Source organism: Haemaphysalis longicornis, unplaced genomic scaffold, assembly GCF_048455015.1.
Source record: "Haemaphysalis longicornis isolate Haplotype H1 unplaced genomic scaffold, Haemaphysalis longicornis Haplotype H1 scaffold_10, whole genome shotgun sequence".
Lineage (NCBI taxonomy): Eukaryota > Metazoa > Arthropoda > Arachnida > Ixodida > Ixodidae > Haemaphysalis > Haemaphysalis longicornis.
This window is the reverse complement of record NW_027526204.1, coordinates 137,007,143-137,032,653: the sequence shown is the minus strand read 5'-3', so window position 1 is coordinate 137,032,653 and position 25,511 is coordinate 137,007,143. Positions and strand designations below refer to the sequence as shown.

The 25,511-nt window shown below is 47.7% G+C and overlaps 1 protein-coding gene across 2 annotated transcripts in view; it reads left to right on the top strand.

Moving 5' to 3' along the window:
• Positions 1 to 7,192, top strand: part of LOC144159416 (venom phosphodiesterase 2-like) — a 39,549-nt gene extending 32,357 nt beyond the window's left edge. The window contains exons 15-16 of one of the 2 annotated variants that reach the window (XM_077690889.1): positions 1,905 to 2,112; positions 3,912 to 7,192. In XM_077690889.1, coding sequence (XP_077547015.1) covers positions 1,905 to 2,112; positions 3,912 to 4,224 — 521 coding nt within the window. In that variant the 3' untranslated portion in view covers positions 4,225 to 7,192. The remainder of the gene's footprint in view (positions 1 to 1,904; positions 2,113 to 3,911) is intronic. The other variant, XM_077690890.1, reaches the window with a different exon arrangement.
• Positions 7,193 to 25,511: the final 18,319 nt, after the last annotated feature.

Sequence of the window (25,511 nt, the reverse complement as noted above, 5' to 3'; positions counted from 1 at the left end):
AACGCAGGCGATGAGGCCCGCCGTAGTGGAGGGCTCCGGATTAATTTTGACCTCCTGGGGATCTTTAACGTGCGCTGAAATCTCGTACACACGGCCGTTTTTGCTTTTCGCCTCCGTCAGAAAAGCGGCCGCCGCGGCCGGGAATCGATCCCGCGACCTTCTGCTCAGCAGCGCAACGCCTTAGCCACTGAGCCACCGCGGCGGGTCGGAGACGAATGCGTCCAAGAGTGCGAAGCTAAAGACGTGCATCAGAATCACCCACGACATCTGCCACCTTGCTCGTAGCATTGCTAAACCGCTAAGTTGGGCGAGTTGGTTACTAACTAAGGAATTCATCATTCTAGCGAACATTAAGACAGGGACAAGGGTAAAGAGGAGACTAGGAGGAGATGTGTTTCGTCTCCTCTTTATCCTTGTCCCTGTCTTAATGTTCGCTATAGTACGATGAATTCCTTAGTTCGTAGCATTGTCCGCAGACGACCTTATACGGTGCAGTAGACCTCGTATTTTTTGGGCTTGTTTGAAGGAGCATTACGAAGGCAGTTGGTAATGGAAAACATACGAATGGTCGTGCCTGTTGTACAAACGCGCTGAAGTGCACAAAAAAAAGTGAGCACGGTAAGTGAAAACACAATGCTGACTCCCACCTTGAAACATCGGTAAAACACTATAGATATTAGCGCAACCTCCCTCAATCGATTCTGCGCATGTCGCTCGCAAATATGGTTCACCTAAATAAAAGTCGCAGTCAGTTTGTGTAAGCGCAGCAAGGACATTTCAACAGTGTGCGGATGGGATAAATCGGGAGTTTCGAGTTGAATTCAGCCGAAAAAAGTAAGCGTAGTTACGTAACACTGCATTCGACACGTGCCTTCGGTAATATCAAGCACACGAAAATTCGCTCTGATCGAGATGGGAGAATAATTTTGAAAGCTATGCACCATTTTGCTGCGATGTCCCCGTGGTGTGGACACATACAAGGCCCACTTCGGGCTGACTGCACACGTCTATACGCACATTCTCGGGTAATGAGCAAAAATTGGGAACAACCACAAATTATGCCGCGAAAGTAAACGTTCGGGATGAAGACATTAATTAAAGAAATAATAATAATTTATTAACGACCGTTTATTTATTTATTTATTTATTTATTTATTTATTTATTTATTTATTTATTTATTTATTTATTTATTTATTTATTTATTGAAGCCTTTTTTTGGTGTGGTGCAAGGCTTCAAAAACCGCGGAACTGCGGGTCGACCTATAGCTTCTTCCGGTTTTGCTAAGTTTCGCTAGGCTTTGCTAACTTTTGTTAGGTTTTGCGATGTTCTTGCGAATGTTGAGGGGTGAGGCAAGCTTTAGCCTGATTTTACAGGGCCGTTACACTCGGTCTCCCACACTGACAGGGGATCCGAAGAGGGAAGAAGCTAGGTCGATCCCCAGCTCCGCTGTTGCTCCCTTGCACGACCAGTGAAAGCTGCGCCACTTTTTTTGCGTTTTAGGAGCCCAAAGGGGTGTGCATACGCATATGTCCCTTGTGCTCACACTCGAGGAGTCACGGAAGACGGCCTCACTGTTATAGTACCCTTGCTGCGGTGGTGCACCCTTTACAGGCGGCGCAGTTTTTTTCTTGGTATGTTTTTGCTAACGCCACCGTACCAAGCTCAAGCTTAAACAGCTCCGCTGTAAAACAGAGTCAAATTTCACTAAATCGTCCAAACCACTAGTCTGTCCAAATTTCGTGAACTCGATCGGCAAAGTAAAATGACCAAAAATCGCAGTTTTGTGCGAACGCTGGTGGGGTTCATGGGGCGATGCGAATAAACGTGCCGTTGATGTTACGGGATAGAGAGAGATGGTGTGTGTGTGTGTAGGTGCGTGAGCGTCCTTGTTCCCGGTCGCAGTGTTCTCGTCGTCTCGCGCCGAGCAGTCGGCGGTGTGGGTGCACTCGAACGCGCTGCCATTCTACCACAACCACTCGGCGGGCGTGCGCCTCGAGCTGCTGCGCCTCGTGCATCTGTGGGAGGCCCGGCACGGATCGCTGCACGTGGTCACCGGGCCGGCCTTCGACCTGGACGGAAACGGTCGCAGGCCACCCGCCGAACGACTCAGGTTAGCCACACCACGCACCGCCTGCGGCCACCGCGACTGTGACAAATTACGACCGCCGCGGCCGGCTAACTAGCTCCACGGGTCGCTCTCGGGGACAGAAGGGTGTGAACGGGGCCTTCCGCCCTGCTGTCTCGGGTGCGAGAGACACCGCGACGGGGGCCCCGGCCAGGCCGCAGACAAGAGAAAGATTACGGAACACAGAGGACATTGCGGAGACCAGCACATCGTTAGTCGCTGGAAGAATTGCAACTATTCCGGCATCTAGTTAGAGAAGGGATGATCGAGAAGGCTCATCAGCGATATGAGTCAACCAGTAAGAGAAAATAGAGGGGAGGGGGTTCTTGGGGAATTAGTTTTCCGGGGCAAGCGTCGACGGAGAGTGGTAGATTTTGGGTGCACCGACAATAGTTTTGCCCTGTCTGCGCACCCCACGCTTTACATAGTGTTGAGACCGACTTTTATACTATAGTTTCACCTAACATGGAAGCAAACCGTTGAAATTTGTGAAAGAATTACGCTGTTCTCATTTGTGTTCCGCCTCTACGTGGAAAAGTTTTGCGATCCCTGAAAAGCTTATTGTTAATACGGAATATTGTTGTGTCGTTAAGGTTTGTTTCGACCAGTGAGATTGCTGATGCTTAGCAATAAGAGGCAGTTGAGCAATGAGCAGTCTGAGCGTATTCCGCTCGCCGTACGGGAAGTATGCTTTCATATGTGAAATATGCAACTGGGCATGGCATTGTGGTTCCTTTCTACGAGCGCGCATAAGGCTTGTGGGGCCTTTGTATTCATAAACAGGTGAATTTCATGGGCAGCCGCTCGGAAAGGAATTTCTACTCGATGCGTATACTCTAGCTTATTCGACTGGAATTGTCTAGTCGCTTGTGTCTTTCTAGATGTCGTTCAATGCTCGATGCTACTTCCTCACCTCTTGGGTTTTTACGACAGCTAAGCGGCTCATGTACGTAATCACATACGTCTCGAGTATCGAGCTTCACAGCGAACACAGAAAGTACCATTTTCCTCCAACTCTCTTACTTTCTCAGATCGAAAAGGGTGCATGATAGGTTAAAGAGGATGTCCGGACGTCTTGCGGGGCATGCGTTTTTTCTCACTGAAGAATATGATGCCCCTACCAAGTTCCACCGTGCGCGCTTCAACAAAGGGTAAGCGTCTGGCGTAGTTGAGGGTGCGTTTCGGGGTAGGTTTCTCGTGATTTTGATGTAGGTGGAGGAAGTGTAATCCGCTTTCTTGTCATGCGTGTACGAATGTACAAACGTTTGTGATCATTGGCAGCGAATGGGGGTATTCACACCCTGCCAATTCCACACGGCTCTAATTGATCCCCGTGCTGTGCTTTCTATTAGAGGTAAAGCCCCTTAGTGGCTGGGGCTGTTGGCGTCTCCTGTAGTCCGTCTTCGTCGTCGCAATCGTTGTGCCATGTGGTCGCGGTACTAAAAGACCGGGAAACTCGTTTACGCCTCGCGCTGGAACGTAACGCGTATACTAAAAGCACCGGGACACTCGTTTACGCCCCACGCTAGAGAGCTCCTGCTTCAAAGACAAGATTTTACAGCAAAGCTGGATACCTCTACACCCCAACGGTTTCATCTCCGTTGGCAAAAACTCCAAGGCGCCAAGAATACACTTACACACTACACGCTTCGCCCCTCCGGGCCAGGTTTCACGTTAGTGGAGGCGGCCCGGGATTATTTAATTTGACCGCCATGCTGGGGTTGCTTCGCACAACACCTCTGTTACGCTGCGTTTTAGTCCTAATTCCCGTCGTGCGCGCGCAGGGCTGCCATGGCGGCCGACCAAGGGTTCCCTCCGGTCCCGACGCACGTGTTCTGCGTGATTACGCGCTGCCTGTCGTCGGGCGTGGCCGTGGAGCGCTGTCCCGCGGACCAGCTGGACGCCGCGGCGTTCCTGCTGCCGCACCTGCCGCGGCCCGAGAACTGTCAGCCCTGGGCTCAGTACCTGCTCCAGCACTCGGCCACTGTCGGGGACGTGGAGCTGCTCACCGGACTCCGCTTCTACGGCGACCTGCCCCGATACGAGGCCATTCGGCTGCGCACGGCCATCCCACAGGCGCTCTGGCCCGCGCCCTGAGTGGACGCCCGGGCCGGACTGGACGGCCCCGTGTAACGGATTCCGGGGTCGCTCTACTCCCCGCGATGTCGCCACGCGCGCGCTTTTGCAAGGACTGCTGCCGTGACATCCTCGGTTCCGACCGGAACAGTTGTTGCTGCCCGTGGTCTTCACCGTCCGTGCGAAATGACTCTGTCGTGCGGCAAGCATTCGGAGCGCGAGGAGAGACGCTTGCGTTTAGTGTTTCGGTAGCAGCGAAACTTCGAAATGCGTGTTTGTGATTTCGACAGCGCCACACATACTAAGCATGGACGAAAAAGACGTGGCAGCACATGTAGCTCGCGAGTGAAATCTTTATTGCAGATTGTTGCAACGAACGTCTTACTTGCGACTGGAAGAATTGTTTGCCTTACCACAATGGCACGCCCAACGATCGCTGAGCAAGAAACTATGCATTTTGCAGCACCTGATATGCGTAGATACCCATGTCATGGCTACAAGAACGGTAGATTTGCGTAGCTTACACGCGTGAAGGCGGCAGCAAGATCCAACGAGGTCCTGGAATAAGGAGTCCCTCCACTAATGCTTTTATGTCAATTGAAGTTTGTTCTCTCTCGCTCTCTCCCGCCACTAACTTACACTGAAGGCGATAACGCAAGATACCAATAGATTTTTGCAGAATTGATGAAACCGTACTGAACACAGTGACAACACGAGTCAAGTATAACACTGCGCTGCGAGCTGCGAGTGCGGGTGTAATAAACCGTGCTAGTTTTTACCATATATTCCCTGCTCTTAGCAACCGTTTCCTTTCTGGGCTAAATGATGTACTGTCCGTCGTATTTCTCTACAACATTTATTTTTGTTGTTGTTGTTGTTGATAAAATGTACACTTTACAGGATCTATTTCAAAAGCGTAAGACGTTCCAGTCCACCGCGGGCGTTCTAATACTTAGAACCTATTGTGTTTTATGTTCTCAGTGAAACTTCTGCTTTATGACAGTAGTGTTGACACCATAGTTGTCAAGTAAACAGTATTTAGTGGCAGTCAGAATGAGTGGAGGCGTGTAACTGGTTTTACAGAGTTAGTTCAAGCTTTCTCTCTTTGACCGAATACGAACTGCCACCTGCGAAAGTTTACGCAATGGGCTAGCGCGGGCTGACAAGTGAATTGACATTCCATCTACTGGTTTGCTACTGCTTCTGAGGCCAAGGGCTGGTGCGTTTGCTGTTCGCGGGCTTGTGATGGTGGACACGCTCTTTATGCTCGAGACTGTGTTTATATTCCCCCCTCGTTTGTAATAAGGTGGGTTACCATGACAAATACAATGGTAACACTGTCCGTGCCATGTATGGATCCGCAACTATTCTAAATGCTTATAAAGCGTAATTATATTGCATCTTTAATTACAACTGATCTATACTGTGAGGAACTCTGGCTAACTCTTCAGGGAAAACCGTCAAACGCATCAAATGCATTGGCTCTTGCGGTGCATCTGTTATGAGTATGCTTCACGGTAACAGGGCACACTGCTTCAAAAAAAAAAAAAAAACCCCGACATGCCCCCGCGGGAGGGGCACGAGTAAATGCAGAGCATTAGCGGCGTTACGCGCGTGGCGGTGGCGATGGGTGTTGTAATGGTGGTGGTAGGGTTGTTGTTGTTGGTATGAGTGGGGAGGGAGAGAACGAGACGAGTATTAGGTAACGTAAAGTGTTATTATTATTATTTATTTTCGGTAAGATCGATGGGTGGATTATATTTCCAACGAACGCAGTAGAGGAAAAGGAGGCGGAGAGAGAGAGCGCGCTATCACGCCACCGTCACGCCACTACGCGCCCGCACCTGCTGTTGCTACGGTGCTTGCAACGCCGGAGCGCGCGCTGCACCTGTTGTTGCAAGCGTGTTGAGGGCGAGGAGGAGTGGGGGAGAGGGCGCAGCTGCCGTGGTGCGGACGCCGAGTTACGGACGCATAACATCGTGAGTTAAAGAAATGCTCTGGATTTAAAATAATAACGAAGGTCTTCGGCTCAGAGGACCCCGTGAAGGAAGGACCTGCATGACTGAGACCAAACGGGTGCGAGGTAAGATGGCTTAATAACTGCGGTTTAATACACTTAGCAGGTAATAGCGTTATCCGGACAGGCGAGGCCACGCGTTCCTTATCAACGGTTGCACTGGCTAAGTCTTCTTGTTGAGCAGGATGCTGCTGGTTCGACTCCCTGCCATGGCGGCTGTTTATCTGAGGCGGCGAACAAAAAGCAAAGCCCGTGCTTATAAGATGCCGGCTCACGTTAAACATCGTCAGGAGAAGTTTGCCGTAGCACTTAGCGCGCCAAAAAGCTCAGGAGTATAGCTTCGATACGAAAAAGCTGAATCTGAACTTAGCAAGCAAGTATTCTGTGATTTGTTTTCAAGAGAAAATTCACCCATCACAACTCTCTTCACAACAGCTTTGCTGAGCCCCGTGCGGCTTCCAGTAAGCGTCTGTGAAAGTGGTTTAGAGACGTAGTGTGTAATCTATATGGTGATGAAGAAAAAAGTGCACGCATGTGTTGCTGATAAACAGCGGTATTGCATTACTTATGGCGCGTAAAACAATAAAAATGTGCGTGTATTCTATTGGCAGACAGTTCACAGTGCGCAGCAAGAGCGCTTATCGATCCTAATTTTATTGTTAGCGAATCTTTATTGATTTAATTGTTTTTGTCTTCTAATTTAACATCGGCGAGATGACCGATTAATAAATCCGCTTTCACATCATCATCAAAATGGTCGCTCGTACAGCTCACAAGCTGGTCGTGACTGTTGCTGAAAGCGCAGTGCCGAGCGGAGCCTCCTCCAAGCACTTTAGCCTAAACGCGCATTTACGTATACGTCGACAGAAATGACTCTGTTGTTTTTATATTTTTATAAAAAAATAATCCGTGCGATGTCTGTTCTTAATATGAATTCTTATTCACAACGACTTTAAACGTCTTGTGGGGTCTGATTACTATACCAACTACGGGAGCTCTTGAAGCAACTCAACGCTATTTTACGCTTCCGTTCTATTTCCACACTTCCGGCTTTACACTTCCGTTCCATCTACTATTTTAAATTATTTTCTTCCGGGGGGAGAACCGGTATTTTTATTTATTTATTTATTTATTTCAGTACCCTAAGGGCCCGTCAGGGCATTACATAGGGGGGGATTTTCTACAACACAAAATGCAAAAAAGTACAGATTAACAATTGATACAAGTGTGAACACAAAAAACATCGCAAGATAAAGGTACACAGGCGGCGAAAAAAAAAACATGGAACAGTATAAACGGTTGACCAAATTTACTAAGGAAAAAAGAAGCGCTACAGGAAGAATTAAACAGCACTTTCCGCTTGAAAGAAGCATCCGCTAGGGATGCTATCCTGGCGGGTAGATGGTTCCAGTCATTTATTGATAGGAGGAGGGGAAATGATTTAAATTTTTCTGTCCGGGCAAAAACTGGTGACACCTTGTGCGCATGATCAACACGTAACGAGATGTGATGCGCTGGAAAAATATGTTTTGAAGAAAATAGCGAGCCGTTGTAATACAGTGAGTGGAAATAAACAAGACGAGATAATTTACGACGCACGTTAAGGTTTAGAAGACCTAGGGAATTTTTAAGGGTGTAAAAAAACTTTCCGTACTTTCGGGAAATCTGTATGCCGCAAAATTGCTCTAATTGCACAATTAGTACTTCCGGCTGCGCACTGGCGTGGAGCCAGGGTGGAAGGTGAGGCCGCGTGGGAAAGTGAGGCCCCAGGGAGAGTGGAGGGGTGTCGTGGAGGCGGAGGAGGTGATCGGAAGCTACGGGGCTACGCAGGGGAGCGAAACTAATCGTCTGTAACATCATTTTTCCCCTCCGTCGCCTTTCCTCCCCCACGCACTAGCGTTACATGAAATGCGAATGCGCATTATCAGTGAAATTGTGGCCAGACGGTTTTAAAGTTTGAATCCTGAAAGGCTATCGCATTTAGACAAAAAAAAAGAATATCCAGGAATTGTTACCAAGAACATTGTGTTTAGCAAAAGCTGTAGACGAACTCCCGCTAATTAAAATATAGATTTTTTTTTTGCACGCAATGTCCATTTCCGCGCTCTCTTCATGCTTTAGGAACACTTCCTCCCTGATGTTTGGGGGAAGGGGGGGGGGGGGTGGGGGGGGGGGGGTGTTGATACTCAGGAAGTGAGGTTTTGTACGCTCGAACAACTACTTGCAGTAAAAATGGGGTTCTACAATAACGACAAAAAAGAAAGAAACAAGAAAAATAACGCAGAGAGACATCTTTTAGTGCTACATTTTCTCAGCATTACGGTGTCTGGGATGAACCAAAATCTGACATAAACCAAGAAAGGAGCATTCCAATCTGGCCAAGTCGACAGCAAATTACGTGAACCAAATTTTTCACCCTACCAACAAAATGATGTGAACAGCCGCACTGTGGCGGTTAGTGTCCAGTGAACAAAATGAGGTCCGGTTGGTTTGCAGAATGGTAGGAACCGCGAAAAGTCGTGGCTGTGAGAAAGCAAACATGGTGCGTTTTGTAGGTTATATTTTGACTGTTCGGAGCTTATCGCATTCGGGCAAGACAGGTGTGGTGTAAACGACTGGCCACGGGAACATGCGACTTGGCTCAAAGGCTCAACGGAAGGCCACCTTCCTCTTGCTCTTTGGTGGCCCCCAATGTGGCTGTGCACTAAATTTAGATAAATCTAGGTATAGATAAGCAAATGGCGCAGAAATTGGGGAGGTGCGAAAGACACTCGAGTACGGTGAAGAATGCCTGAAAATCGTGTCAGTTTCACTTCCCGCAAACAAAATTGGCCGTCCAGCAAAGTTGTTCCGGTCTGTTTTTTTGTTCGCTTACATTGCGCCTATTTATTTTCAGTTACGAATGAGCAGAATGCATAGGAAGCGGTGCTTGTGAAATTCAACATTCGGTTGTTAGTTCAGCAATTGCATTTGTTTGCTTATTCCAGTATCACTCACCAGACAGCGCAAACCTTCCAATCTGTAACCTAGCGGCGAAGCAGAAGATCTAGCGCCACTCCCATCGAGATAACCTGCCGCCAGCAGATCTTAAAAAATTCAGTGGGAATACAGGTAAACTGCATGCATTAAAAAAATCACTGGGAGTTGTATCTTGAAAGCGGTGAGCTTTCACAATGCGAAGCATTCTTTGCGTGCTGATCGCGGTTTTAAGGACCTGGCTGGCAGGCTTTCTCGCATCATATCACGTACTTTCCTGTAAAGGGTGCACCACAGCACAAAGGGTAACATGGCGGCGGAGCCAACATTAGTATTGATGCGAAACATACTCTCACCACTAACATTAAATCATTTGCAGATTATAGGTGCGTCTAACTCTTTCAAAAACATTCTCTATCTGCTTGTCTTTCAGCAGCTGACTTTGATGTAGCCTCCATTTTCTGGGCATATTTAGCTCACAGTCATTTTTTTTTTCTGCCACAGCGGTCATTACTTGCTATACTTTTATTCCGAAATGAGATTCCGTTTAGGGTTATGGTGCAACAGCTTATTTCAAAAGACGCAATAATAATCAGATATTGCAAGGTTACGCGTGCAAGGAATCCTTGAAGAATTCCTGAATAAATGCTGAAATTCGGGCTGGGAAATTTCAAGTTACTGTCGGGGGGAAGTGAGAATTTTTCGGCTTAGAAATTGGAAATTTAGAGAATGTCGAGGAACTTCACTGCTGTCTCCCCAGGAGAAACTGAGAGGTGGCCTCACTAACGTTTAAATTTTGCTAAGTCAGCGTGGGCCTGAAATAATATTGTTAGAAGTCAGTAGTAGAAAACAGTACCAGATGGTGCGCACAATTGAAATTTAAAAAAAAGATCCCTTGTTTAAATAAGGAAATAACGATAAAACCAGATTTGGCCGAAGCATATACTGGTACAGTGCCTGCAGTCTGCGGGCACGAACGGACCACACGCAAAGCACATGGCGTGTCGTTTCAGTAAGCCTGCGCGCGTCCGTGTAATGTTCTAGGCCCCATGGTCGAGAAACTCCGCGAGTGCTTTGTCCGGTTGCTATCTTAAGGAGACGCATGGCGCATTCCGAGTTTTATGCCTCTGTCTTTCCGCCCCTTCAAAGCGGATACACCTTTTTACCTGCGCGCTTCAACCGTTGGTGATTTCCAAGAGTTCTAACTGGAGCGTGTCTAAAGGGCTCTTCTCCCCGCACGCGAGCGCGGGCTGCGATGCATGGCCGCTGGGTTTTCGGTGCGTGGCGTCCCGCGGACATCCAGACGTTGCCATTTGGGAAAAGGCTTCTTGGCCACGCAGCAGGAATCGCCACGGTCGACCTCAATGCTTGCGGTTGCTTAAAAGGGATACGGCAGCCTTCTCACACCCTATCGATTGTCAACCTGATCCTTTGCGAAGGAGGAGGTGTTCCCTGCTTGTCTTTGCCTGTTCCTTATACTAGCACTGCCCTCCTGTAGGTCACGGAAGCCCTCAGACAACATCACATATAGGAGAATTATTGCGGCAACCTTCGTTGAATTTGCAGCGTGGTTTATTGTGGGGACGGAAAACTCTGGCTCGACGAATGTTCAAGTGACTTCGTCATCATAATCTCGTGAATATCTCCGGCTTATGCGGTGGGCAAAAAATGAATGTGCACAAAGACCCTCGCGGGTACTGGCAAAGAAATTCGGCGGCTACCTCGGCCGCTTCAGGCAGACAGTATCCAGGACGCCAAACTATAGGCCGTCGTCAATAGCATGAACAGAACCATAAAATTTTTGTTCACTTCCCAGCTATTTCAGTAACTTATTATTTATTTATAACATTGTAATGGTGGTGGTGTTTGTTGTGTGGGATCAGGAGGGGTTAGCCTGGGTGGATATGCCGGTAATTGCTCCGCCCAAGCTCCTCCTAATTATTCAATGTTAGGGTCCTTTTACCACGAGTTTGCCAGTTCCGTCTCCTGAAGGAAGCTTAATAGAAGGCGCGACACGTCTCTGCACAGCATCCAATGTCCCCTTGAAAAGACGATGTGGTCCAGAGTGCTGTGTGGGGCTGCCAACTTTCGAATCGCTGAGAGCATTGCAGTCCGCTCGACATCATTCTCTGGGCAACAAATTACATAGTGGTGCACATCCCCTGTCACTGCACGTGATGAACACAGAGGCAATCGCACGAGGCCCACCTTCAATAGCTTTGCTGGGGTCTTCGCTGAGCCCATTCGGGTGCGGTACAGCAATGTTCCCTCCGATTTCGTAAGTCCCTTTGTGACGCAAGACTGATGATAGGGATCCCCCAAGGACTTGAAATGGTCGACGACTGTTCTCCTGAAGTTATTCCAGTAATCGGCGGAAACTTTAACAGTCGGTACAAATTGCAGCGCATTCCGTGCCATCTGATCAGAGGTATTATTGCCCTTGACGCCAACATGGGATTGAATCCATTGAAACCGCACATTAAAACCCCTGCTGCTGAGTTCCTGCACAAGCCGTAAGGAACGCTGACAGACCGTTTTCGTGGGGATCCCACGCTGAAAAAGTTGTAGTGCTGATTTTGAATCAGTCAGAATTACAACTTCCTGCGGCTGATATGACTTAAGTTTCCTCAAAGCAGCCGCGATGGCAATGCACTCGGATTCGGTGGAGGACACCACATGATCCAGGCATGCTGCCCAGGAAACCTGGGCATCAGGGATGACATACGCCGCTGCACTAAATCCCCCTGTGCGGACTTACTGAGCCATCCCTCAAAATCTGAAGGTGATTGGGATAACACTTCTCGAAATTTTCAAGAACCTTAAAACATTCTAGCTATTAGATCTATAGCAAAATTTCAATTGAGAAGGTGTGGAAAGTCAGGACAGAAAAACGCAAAAAACGAAACAGAGAAAAGAAGCGACGCACACAAGCGCTGGCTAGCAACTGTTTATTTCATTGGAAAGTGCGGGATATATGAAAAACCATCCCCGCAACGACCTGAAGGGCCAAGAAACGACCAAATATCGACCTAGCAAGGCATCGGTCTCTGTACTGCATGGGGATTCATCCTTATCAACGCACTGATGTCAGCGAATCTTACCGTCTTTGGGCCACCATATCGGAAGACACTCCTATAAGGAAGACACACCGTGCGTTCCCCTCTTTCGGCGCTCCCCTAACAGAGGGCCGACCCATAAAAATCTAAGTGCGCACTCAGAAGCCTGAAACTACTTAAGTTTCGGAAAATGCGAAAAAACGTGAACGAACGAATGATAGAACAGCGCAGAAGCGAAAAAGGAGCGGAGTTGCTGTTAAATATTTTATTCAAAAAGGGAAGGCCGGAGGCCTCGGGGGGGGGGGGAGACGGATTCATGGGTCAAAGGGGATCATATGTCATAGTTTGTGGCCGTCGAGTGGCGGCATCAGGTAATTGACCATTCAGCACTGAACGGTCTAATCACAGGTGTAGGCCATCGCTTTATAACTCGCGCTAGACCGCTCTTAGTGGTGAACTATAATAAGGTTGATGGTGTGTTCACCGAATGGGAGGGGATCGATATGGGTTGAGGGATCCGGATGGGGGAAGTGAAATTCCGGTGTCGAGAGCATTTGGCATGGCATATCCAGACCAAGTGGAGTAAATCAGCCTTGACGGCTTGCTGACGCTATGTACATTTCGGATTGATGCGGGGTAGTACCATTTGCGGATTGTTTACGGTGAAAATGATGCACCTGCATAGAATTTGTTAATAAAGATTTCTTGCGCTCTTGTAAGGGAAGGTTGGTTGGAAACGTGACCCTTCTGCGCAAGTTGCTTGGGTCGGAGTTTCTTTTCGTGTTTGTACCTGTGTATGCAGATGACTGCAGGTACAAACGCTGGTATTTTCGGTCCTGTCGAAGCAGTCAGGAGGGTCTGAAGCCTCACGCTCCGCGCCTGCGCAGTTGGGGAGCGTGGCGAAGACCCGGTGCGTGGCTTGGTGTGCAGGTTTCAGTGCGCATGCGTGTGCACGGTCTCCGCGATCAGCAACAGCGCCAGAGAAGGAAGGACAGGACGATAGGCGTATAAAGGGAACAGTCTGATGCACGCACGTTGGCGAAATGGACCAATATTCATTCCGGCTCACGTAAATTAACCGAATGAGCATGCGTGAGAACCTAGAAATGACCTGTATCGTATCGTCCCGCAAGTCTCTTCGAGATTTGAGCTTCCCTTGTTCACGCATAGAGCAGTGACAGGAAGAAGGGACTGTGTATCTTTTGTATTCAGGAAAACGGTGCCGGTCTAGCGGCTCGGTCAAGTTGGCTCTTTTCCGGATGCTGTTGCGTCCCAGTCCCACTTCTTGTTTCGTCAGTCCTGCAAGAGACCTTCAATGCACTGAAGGAGTCGGGTTTTTACGAACGTTGACTCAGTCTCGATTTGCGCAAGACTACTTACGTCTAAGGACGAAGCTGTTTTTAGATTAACAAAACGAACTGAAGGTGGAGGTAATTGTAAAAATTTCCTTGATTAAAAAAAAACTCCTTACCCACGAAGCCGGTATTCACTCAGGTTTATGCAGGATGCTACGCTCCAGTAAGGAATCATGGTCAAAAATAAATTTAAAAACGAAACAAAACAAACATACTACGATATAAATTTCCGGTGGTGCCTAGAAGGCCGAAGACTATAGTTCCACTGTTTTTTTTTTTTTTATATAGTTCCCCTGTTGAACTTTCTCTTGAACTTCGCGGCCGCGCCGTTCACCACTTGACCAACCCCCTGGACAGCAACTCGTTCTGCTTGCTAACAATCGACAGCAGCCTCCTTCTCACCCCCGTCGCTGCATTCACCTCTTAATTAAGATAGCTTGCGCCTAGCGCTCTGATTTTCTGCGCAATTCTGTAACCTGACAAGGACTTTCTGTGCTTTACGGGTTCGCTGATTGAAACATAGAAATCTAAGGTTTCCGCCCAAGGGGTCCCCGCTGAATACTATTATTGAAGTAATTTTAATACTTAAATGAGGTAGCATAACGCGGGCATTTCAAGCAGCCTCGAGCAGATCCTGTGTTAAAAAAAAAAAAAACGGGCACAAGAAAATCCAACAATGATTGGCCGCTATTCGAAATTCTGTCTTTCTTGCGCGTGTTTTGTTGTTCTTTCTTCCTTTTTTTTGCGTTTAGTTTTCACATATGAACCAACTACAACAGCAAGCTGTCCTCCCCCCTCCCCCTCTCCCACCCCCCCCCCCCCCCCCTTGCTGCGCCTCTACCTCAATGTGAGAAGTGCAACATGCCCGTGAAGAATATCTTATCTAAAACTACTTTGAAACTGCTAAACAGGACAGCCATTCTTGTATTGTCTGAAAACTTCTTTGACAACACAGCTTGTCGAAATTTTAATTTAAGGATCGTTGGTATTCTCGGTTGTTTTTTACGTTTCGCCTCGAATAAGTTGTGAATTTCCTCCGAAGTTAACAGTGTTAACATGCATGAAGCGTGTCTTCAATTGATTGATTGTTGGGCTTAACGTGCCGACGCAACGCAGGCGATGAGGCTCGCCGTAGTAGAGGGCTCCGGATTAATTTTGACCACCTGGGGATCATTAACGTGCGCCGAAATCTCGTACGCACGGGCGTTAAGCAATGTATGTATGGTTTGGAAAATCCTTGCTTGCCAATATCTACTTCATGTTCATGCCCTTTGTTATGTTATAAATGCCCTTTGCAATGATGTATGGTCCCCTTGGAAGGTGAAAATGTGTTTTTATTAATACGAAGTCAAAATACCGACGCAAAAGAAAGTCAAAGCCAGTAGAACCTGCCAGAGTTCGCCAAAAAGGTTCGATGTTGGGCTAGTTGGTCGAGCATAGTAAAAGGATGTACAGCGCAACATAAGACAAAAAAAGGTAAAAAGCACAACAAAGTGCTAACTTTCAACTACTAGTTTATGAAAAAAAGCACCCATTTATAAAATCGAGGTTAATAAAAACAAGCAAACCAAGCGACGCAAACAAAAGCAAAGAAAAGCACATTTGATACATCACTACACGTTTTTATCGTCTCTTTCTCGAGCCACGGGCTTCCAAATATCTTCTTTGGCGATAAAGCAATCGATACTTTACTGATCCAGGTTTGGAAATCTCCAGCGTTTTCACAATTTCTCTAGTAGTTTGGTTCTTACTTTTTAGCGATATCTTGCAGTTTAAGAACAGAGGCACGCATCCACAATCACGACAATGCTGAACAATGTGGCCCTGCTCCTGTCGCACGTTATAGTTATGTTCTCTTAATCTGCAGTTTATGCATCAGTTAATGTTACGCTGTACATCCCCTTACGAGTTCGCCAAGATAAACTTTGCAGGATTCACAAGCCGTTTTGGTTTCATCTGTCAGGAATGATATACCACAAAGTTTTTCAAAACTGCTTTGCCAGTTTCGGCGTCAGGCATATATAACGTGAAACTTTGCCGGTCCATGCAGACGACCTTTGGCCGCTTAGTATGGGTGTGGCTTCAATCAGCTTAGCTCCATAAAGTGAGAGTCAACGCTTCGTTCAAGGCACATTTAAACAATCGAGCAAGGTGTTGTGTGCGTGCCCATGACGTCAGCTACAGCGTCCGCAAACTGAAACGACCATCAAAGAGGGCGGGGCTCGCAGTACTCTCCCGTCTCTCCCGTGGGCACACAGCCGAACGTGTCGGGGGCCATACGTCGGTGGTCGTTCGTTTCACAACCGCCTGGCGAACATGGCGTCCTCACTCCTTGTCCCCACCGTTCCCCTTGCCTCGAGTAGAAGAGTGCACGCCGCTTCGTCATCTGTAGCATTCCTTTGCCGAGGGCCGTGTCGCTGACCCTGCGCGCAGACAGTCTTCCCAGTTTGCGGCCGCCAGTTCGTTTGCGCGTAAGTGCAGCCACTACCTCTGTGTACACCCATAATCATCTCATCGCGCGGACCGGTGGCGCAACCGGCACTAGTTACACACACAAGCGGCGCACCGCCTTGGCTCGAGATTTCATTAGGCGTCGGCCGCCGGGGCGGCATTGAGCTGCCCCATTGTCGCCGCTCGAGGCGACGTCCACCACGTAACTGCGCGCAACAACGCCTACAAGCTATGGGGGAAAGCGTCGCTACCGCGTCGTCGTTAAGGGGCAGCCCTGGTGATGCAATTGGACAGGATCAAATAAAGCGTCGGAATAGGGGGACCGAAGCAGGGCGAGCCCAGTTAGTCGCTCGGCGGGGGGTAAGGCAGTAGGCCGCCACTTGTTTTCGGTCTCCTTATCGGATTGGCGTTGCTCCTCCGAGCCGACAATGAGGCTGGCGGCGCGCGCCGACGACGCCGGCTTTCTCCGTGGCTCTGGGTTGCGTCACGAGCGGTCGCCGCCGCTGTCAAGACACCGACGCAAATACACTTGGCCTCAGCGCTCCCACCGGTGTCTCGCGTGCACCGGAGCAAACGGCACCGCCAGGTGTGGGTATCCGGCGGCGCCATCCGGCAGTGGCCCGCTCGGAGCGAAAGGGTTTTTCTCTGGCATGAGATACGGTCCTCCACCGTTTCTTCTCTCTCTTTCTCTCTCGAGTTTAGTTGGCAGCGGTACGTTTCACCTGTTCTCTCCAGTTAGGGTTTTGTGGCTTTCAGTTCCTCGGCTTTGCTTCCACAAATCGGAAGTCATAAGGGAAATAAAGTACGGAGCTGTCGGAAGAATACAATATAAACTCGCGTTGCCAGTCCGGAATCTCAACAGATGGACGGATAAACGGATTGTCGGACGAACAGGCAGACAGACAGACAGACAGACAGACAGACAGACAGACAGACAGACAGACAGACAGACAGACAGAAAGAAAGAAAGAAAGAAAGAAAGAAAGAAAGAAAGAAAGAAAGAAAGAAAGAAAGAAAGAAAGGGATAGTAGTATACTTAACAGATTTCAAATATTTCCTCATATTCGTCTTGTTGCTCTTCCAAGTGGAGTGTCCACTTAAGGCCAAATGCAAGGTTCTTTAAACCCTACCATCCAAAGCTTGAAACATTAAAATTCTGCAGAAATTCAGAGAATTATCTACTAATGCGTACCATTCTTATACCGCCTGTCCTGAGTGTGAGTTTTCTCCATCCAATTTTTTTTTATTTTTTCTAAATCCTGTCTGACCATGTTATCTCCAATTACGCTATTATAACGATTGCAGGTGAAACTTTTGCGAAATCTTCATTACTGTGGGAGTGCAGGGTGTTACACGGTTTGCCATTTTCCGTAATTATTTTAATTTTATTATTTCTTTAGTTTTTCAAAATTTCGTTCGACGAAGTATGTCAATTATCGCTATTATAACGACTACAGGTGGAACTTTCCCGAAATCTGCATTATTGTGGCAATGCATGGACGTTACACGTTTCGCAATTTTCCGTATTTTTTATATTTTTGTTATGTTTTAATTTTTCAAAATTTCGTGCAACCAGTTACCTCCATTTACGCCATTATAGCGATTACAGTTAGAACTTCCGCAATATCTGTATTTTTGTGGGAATGCAGGTTATTACACGGTCCTGGCTGTGGGATAACTCGGCAAAGAATGCTACGCAGTAAAAATTTAGATCATGGGGTTTAACGGTTCTAAACTGCATCTAGGCTTGGACGCGCGCCGTAGTGAATGACTCCGGATTAATCTTGACCACCTGGGAATCTTTAGCGGGTGCTGGAATCTCGACTTTCATCTCTGTTTCATCTCTGTATGTTAAAAAAAATTATTGTCACTTGTGCGCTCGCCCACCAATTTATTTTCAGTCTTCGGAGGACCGATTTACTCGACGTACAACTCTGCTTATATTATGGGATCAAACTCTATCTAATGGGAAGTATGGGGCTACACTGCATTTCGTGATTCCCTGTGCTCCGCAACTAGTACACATATTTCATAGTCTGTTTTGTCTGTCGCTTCGCACTTTCATAGTGCACCATCCCAGTAAGCGTAGTGCAGTTGGTGGGCAAATAAATACGGGCGCCTGAGAGTGTACGTACTGTTAAGTTTCCGTCTATGCATGGACAACATACCACGCATTTTACACGCAAATTGGCTAGGGTATTAGAGTACTAGACACTAGAGCACTGCGCGGGCCCTGCTCGAGCCCGCTTTGGGAAGCCCAAACCCGACACGGGCCCGCAACACCTATCCCGGGCCCCGCCCGGTCCCGGGTGTTCACAGGTCAGTCTCAAGCCCAAGCCCGGCCCGGGGCCGGACCTGGGTGTTTTATTCCGGGATCCACCAAGATCTGACTGATGTCATATCCGTCACGGAAATGACATCGCCTGAGAAAGTTTCATTGATGCTGCGGCGCCAGGATTCGAGCCGGGGTCTCTGTCGCCGCACCGGGAGGTGACAGACGCTTTGCCCACTGCGCTATGAGCTGAAGCGCAGACAGTTGTATGAACGCGCTTTATATCCTTCCTATAACCTGTTCCATTTAGGTGGTGCTGCCGTCTAAGAAGGGTGAAGCGAAGTAGTGAATCACGATGCTAACGAGCGCCGACAGTTGGCGCCAGCTGAGCTCGTCGCAATGCGGCTGTCTGCCGTACACTCCACGGAGAAAGAACGCGGTGGTCGCACATTTGGCAAAACGGCGTGTCGGCAGGTTGTCGCCTGCGAAGAGCACCCACAAGACAGCCCCGCAAATCATGCTCTTTCGCTGCAGCGGACCGTGACTTCCCCAAACGATTCGCTGGCAACCCGTTCGGTTTCGTTCGCATGGTTTGCGAGCGCGCGTGGTTTCATCCGGGTTTACGCAGTGTACCGGCGCGTGCAATCCAGTATCTAATGTTGATGCTTCTCACGGTGTCATACCGACGAAATATAAATAGATATGTGCAATTTCATATCAATGCAGAATAAACATTCAACTGATCCTGTGAAGGCGCATTTCACTTTAGTGTTTTACCGATTCCTATAAAAGCGGGATCAACCCCACTTTTTAAGCCTAGGGAGGTTCCGCATATGCGTTACCAGGTACAGGCTCAGAAGCCGAAGAAAATTAATTTAGTTGAGTGTCATTGTAGCGGGCAATCGGACAGAGCGTATAGTCTGTACAAGCATGTCATGAACTGAAATGCAAAGAATTTGGGTTAAGAAGAGCAGGCACCTTAGCTTATACCTGTGATACACGAGTGCTTCAAAGGACATTTGAGTCAAATGGCCTTCGAAATTTGAAATGTCATTCGAACTGAAATGAGTTCCGCCAATCTACACAAGACAGTTGAAAGTTTCGGCGTTCCCCCGCCGTATTTTGGTGCCGCCACTGCTACCATGTTTGGTTCCCTGAAAACCCCCAACAATTATTTTTAGAGTTAAAATGAGGAAAAAGACAGTTATTTGTGATAAAATTGAGTATAGCCTGCTGTGAGGTGAGGTTCCCGTAGTGACGACGACAACGACGACAACCTCGCGGGAACATACCCACGCAGTACTCGTGTGGGGATTGCCCTTAGTGTGGCAACGCCGACAAGAAAGAACTGGCAAGCCACACGAGGGGCTGATGTGGGCCAATGGGAAGTGGCCATAAGCGAAGAGCTGGGGTGGCCAGGCGAGAAGAGAGGTGAACGCCGGGAGAAATGGAAGGAGCAGTTTGAAGGTCGCTAGCTTTAGCCCGCAAAAACTGACGAGCGTTTGCGGGCTAAAGCTAGCGACCAACGTTCCCAAATAGAACTCACGGTTGATGCCACCCCTCTTCCACATAAGGCCTGGCTGCGCGTCTAAGGCTTTGATCTGCAGGATGATTGGAAGGCCTCACAGTGGTGGTGCGCCCATAGAATGGGCGCACCACCGCTAGCTCTACGTTGTACTTTTCTCACTAACACGCGAAATATTCCTTTTTCCTGTACTGACGCTACGAATACCATTGCGGTGAAATGTATTCTTGTAGCGCAAACCCGCTGGCTCGCGCCTTTTTCATGCAGGCAGGTGCATGCCGTGCAGAGAAGACGCTCTGTGGAACAACGGGGTGACGTAGTGTCGCTGTACAAATTGCATTTTTTTTTTCTCCGCCAAAACCAAAACTGTTCTGATTAAACTTTCTGAACTAAACTGCGATCATTTGTGCTAGTGAATGGCTTGTATTTCATATTTTTACTAAGAGCACAACAATGCGCAATTTCAAGGTTAGCATGGGCCAGAAAGGAGATTTTTCCGAGTTTGACAAACGTTTTCTCGCACATTCCACCTTTTTTCAGTGTAAATATAGTTTTTACCAATTTTCCACAATGCTGAGATACAGGTACAAATGCTTCATTGGCTGAGAGAATGTGCTCGTATTTGCTAAAAATGTTTGAAAATGCTCGACATCGTGTATTTTCTGAATAGCGTAATCACAGCAAATAAAAGGGAAAATATTTTAAAAATGCGGTATAGAGCAGCCCAGGGTCTCAACATGATGTTCACAAAACATTGTGGCCATTGTAAGAGAAGTTACTTTTTCATGAATTTTTTCACAGACGTAAGTTTGCTTTAAACCCTGGAGGTAAAAGGGCCGCTAGAAAAAGAACAAATTTTTTTTTGGACAGAAACACTTTCAGGAAGCATTGTGGGCCATGCGAGGATGACCGACAATTTTTACTGAGGAAATCTGTGATGGTCGATTTTCCGGCTGGGACGTTCGGCATGGAATAACCTATATACTAAGAGCGAGCTCTTTAAAAACCAACGTTTACTCGTAAATGATTGTTTTCGTAAAATACGGAATGCAAACACTGCGTGCGAGAGTACAAGCGTTCGCGTTTCAAAGGGCTTTGAGATTCAGAGAGGTCGGTTGTCGTGCTCATTTGACTCAAACGGCAATTCTACCAAACGCCTTTGAAAAAAATTGTGTAACAGCTAAAAAGTGGCATCCCGTTAAAAGGCCTTCGAAACGCTCGTGTAGCACGGGTATTACACCGTCTGCAGTCCATGTCCCATCGGCGTAATAATAGCTCGTATTCCTACACGTAAGACACCATTATCTTTGATGACCAGATTCCTGGCAACTTCCCGTGGTTTTGCGGCCACAAGTTGGTATCGCTGTAATTTTTTGCTCCGCGTTTGAATCCATGGGTATGCACGGGCATTGAAATATTTTACCTCCAGTGGTTTTTTAGCGGTGGTGTTTCTCTAGCAGGCGAGTTTGATTCCCGGCCACGGAAAATGCATTTCGATGGATTCAGCAGCTTGTCTGAATTAATCCCTTCCCCGCTACGGCATTCCTTGTAATCTTATCTTTGGCACGTTATACCCCAAAGTGTAAAATCTAGATGCAGTACAAGAAATGCCATTCAAATTACAGTATAGTGAGTATCAGACCTAGCAAAACGCCTATTTAAAACAATACGGACAACGAACATCCAGAAGCGCGTAAAAATAAACTCAGAACATTACTTTTAGTGGTCTTTTCTACACTTCACGTCGGAACTATTAACGGCCGGGCCAATAAATTCAAGCCCGAGTCCGGCCCGGGCGCACGGTGTCGAGCTGGAGCCCGCCCGGGCCCGCCGATAATCGACTTCGGGCCGGGCCGGGTTCGAGTTTTTGAGCCAGCCCGGGCCCGTGCAGTGTTCTACTACACACCCTGTAGTTTTGAGGAGCTTCCCTTGCTTTGTGAAGCCAATAGAATGAAAAGCACTTTTCAATTATTGGTGCGTTTGCTTCTATACGCGTATTTATTTTGGGCAAATTTCATTTTTACATAGACCCTGAATGGCCGACAGTATGTTAAAACAAACAAACAAACAAACAAACAAACAAACAAACAAACAAACAAACAAACAAACAAACAAACAAACAAACAAACAAAAAAAAAACAAAAAAACAACAAGAAACAAACAAAAAACAAACAAAAAGTAAAACAGCAGGTGAGAGGCATTGCAAGAATCGAGAATCAAGATGCTGACCAACTCAGCGGTCTTAATTTCTTGCGCCAGCCGATGGCGACCGCACTGTCCCTGCTAGACACGCGGCACCGGTACTGCCGCTGATCATTGCGCTTGCGCTGGCGATGTGCTTTGACTGCTATGCGTTGCAGGGCGTCGCCGCGCTGCCTGGCCTTTTACGTCTGTCGTTGTCATTAAAAAATTAATAAATTATAGCGCCAGCGACAATTCGTAATATCTAGGGAAGCCTAGAAGAAAACGTGCGGCCAGAAGTTATTGACCTATATAACCTGCTTTTTGTCCGCGTCGTTATATGAATTTTATTGTACTTCCCGCTCTGTAACTGGTTTCGCCGATGGCGTGGTACATAAAACGACCAGGACGGAGCAGATAGTGGAGATATGAAAGGGTAAAACTCTCACGTGCGTTCTCAAGCATATGCGCTCGGGCCAAGCGTGACTGGGATGCACGTCGTCTTTCACACGCGACGTTTTCCCTGCGGGACCCTAGGACGGAAAAAAGTATTTTTTTTTTTTCTATTTCGAGGGAAGTGAAAGACGCCGCCTTTAGAAGCAAACAGTGAAACGTCTCACCGGTTGATCGGTTTCCGTTTCCGGAAGGCGTACAGTACACACAAACCCTGCTCGAAACTCTACCCCCCCCCCCCTTTTTTTTTTTATTTGTTTTCGTTTGCACTGTGATTTATCCGCGTTCCTGCTCAACTTCGTTCCCACTGGAATCATACCTTTCACTGTTCTCCCTCCTTTCTATTCGGTCCTCCACTTCCTCTTCTTTTTTGTTTTATATTTTTTGTCGCGCGCTCCACGCTTTCTTGTTCTTCGACGAACGTCTCCTCGCCCCATGCCGTGAGAGACAAAAGTTGTTCCGCTTCTTTTGCTTGTCGCCCTCCACAAACAATCACTTTCCCCCTTAACGACGTCAAAACATCCGTTTCGCTTCGCTCGAGACGCCCGTCGCAACAAACGCCGAGCGGAACGGAAACGTCCAAGACGCGTTTGAGTGCGCGTGTCAGAATGCCAAGGAGCGGCGCCCACCTTGCACAGTGCCGCCAAATTCTTCGCTCCAGCGCCTCTCGCTCGGCTTGGCAGGCATCGCAGCAGCGCCGGGCCACCGGAACTGTGACTCCGAAGACGTTCACAATAAGGCACGGCAGCAGTATTGCACACCCGCATCTGAGAGGGTTGAGAGAACGGGGGTGATAGAAGAACTCCGCGCGCAGGGTATAACTTCTTAAGGAGTTCTAGTTTAACACTGTATTTTGACGCGGAAGGCAAATTTAATGGCATTTCAATGGCATTTAATTTAATGGAATTTCATTGTTTCCGTACACGGATGCAGCGTTATTTATTTTAGGGTTCGGGATCCAGATAAAACTTGGTCAACAAAATGGCACATATTTCAACAAAATACCACAACAAAATGGCACGAAATGGCAACAAAATGGCACCTTTGTCACACCGTGTGCCCGGGGTATAAGGGCGACACAGCTGAAAGACGTGGTGGTGAGTGGGTTAATGCGTGGAGAGAGCGGTGACAGCTGAAATATTTTGTACTGTAGTAGAGAAACGCCGATGCGGAAAAAAATATGTTTGGATTAAGGGGAAAGGATAGGGCTGCTCATAGCTTACTGCCGTTTCGTTCAGCGCAAATGATTGGTCCATTACAGAGGAATTTGAATTTGAAAAGACGTATTTAAAACTACCCACTATCAACAAACGTGGCCTCCTCGATTTGTCGTTTTGGAGTGCCCCAGAACTGTCTGAGATCACATCTGCTTTTTTTGTGCGTAGATTCTTATTACGAGGGCAGTCCTTGCACTGCTCTTGGGCAGTTCTTGGGCAGTCCAAAGTGCAAATCGAATATACCTATGGCCTTCTGCGTGAAGCAGACGAAGCTCGGGGAGTCAGTACGCTGACAACATGCAGTCCGGGAGAGTGCGAAAATCTGGCTACCACAAATTAACACACCACACCTACTACAGAGCGTTTCACCCGTGCAGCTGCGTGGCCATAGGTTGTGCGCATGTGCGCACCCTTCTTCGAGCTGAAGTCTATATCACACTAGAATTGGCCATCTTGAAACCGTATAATGATCCCCACTGACTGCATATCGCCAAGCCCTCTCCATGTGAAAGTGTCACGCCAAAGTTTGAAAGTGTTTGCGAAACTTTGTGTTGACGCTGAAATTCGCAACGTCTAAGGTTAGACACGATCGCGTATCGTTCCGTCTTTCTGTGCTTTCCCCTTGTCTGTTTCAGTTCTAATACAGCACGGTTCAAGAACGTCTATAACCAACTAGCCCCCGTTTTAGCTTTGCTGACATCTAAGGTTCGGCTTCCCTCAGATACCACGGTTCTCTGCATTGAGAGTGTGGCGTCTGCTCGGCTCCAAGACAAAGTTTGTCCATTCGTACGAATGTACAGTCATGGAAAAATGAAACGCGATGAGGAAAATATGAAACAGAACACACAAAGAGCGCAATTTTTTTCATGCAAGCCGAATTGATGCGTGACCTAATTACAGCAACAAAGTTGGGAAATGTGGCTTTCCAAATATACCGATAGCGCGCCGTTATTGTACGTCCACGAACAGTATCTATCGATTTTGCGCGTTCTGGTTAATATTTTTGTGTCCTCATTTCATTTGTGCATGACTGTATATCAAGGTATCCTCATCGCCCTCATGATACGCAAACGCAATCAGCGTTACTGGGCCCGATATTCCCGCTGCGTACGAGGGGCAATGGTTGGTCACGAGGAGTGAACGGGATCTCATGAGGGAGGCATTGGGGGACGAGCACTCAGTGGAGTAGAATACCACGCCGTTGTTCCTTTCTAGGAGCGGTATTGCGATTGCTTTACTCGCGAGGGAAGTATCGTCCAGGGAAATCGTTATCCCTTTACCTAAGAGAGACATTGTTTGCCGTCAGATCAGGGCGCGTGTGTATACACGCGTGTATGAATACACCCATTTCTTCGAAAAACTAATAGACCCGGATATTATTATTTTTACATACAATTTGGGAGGGTAGGAGGACTCTCTTAGGATTCGGCTTACCGGGAAATTACTGCGTTTGATTGAATGAGACCCCTTCTCTTGCGTGTTGTGGAAAGGTCATGGTGTCAGCTTGGTCGTGGCTCATATTGAATGGAAAGGAGCTGTTATCCGAAGCTTCAGAGACGGCTGACAACGGAATCGGGTACAAGCGCTATAACAGGAGCTGCGTTTCTTTTCCGTCCTGCCCCTATCCAGTTTTCCCATTTGCTTAATTCTCCCGCACGCGTGCCACTCAGCGAGAAAGTGATTGCGAACGGGAAAAACAACAGGCAGTTGAATAAGAAAAAGCGCAGCCTATATTTTTAAACGTGACAACAACACGCTGGCGGTTCGCACAGCCGTTCCTTTTTTTACCCTTTCGTCATGATTTC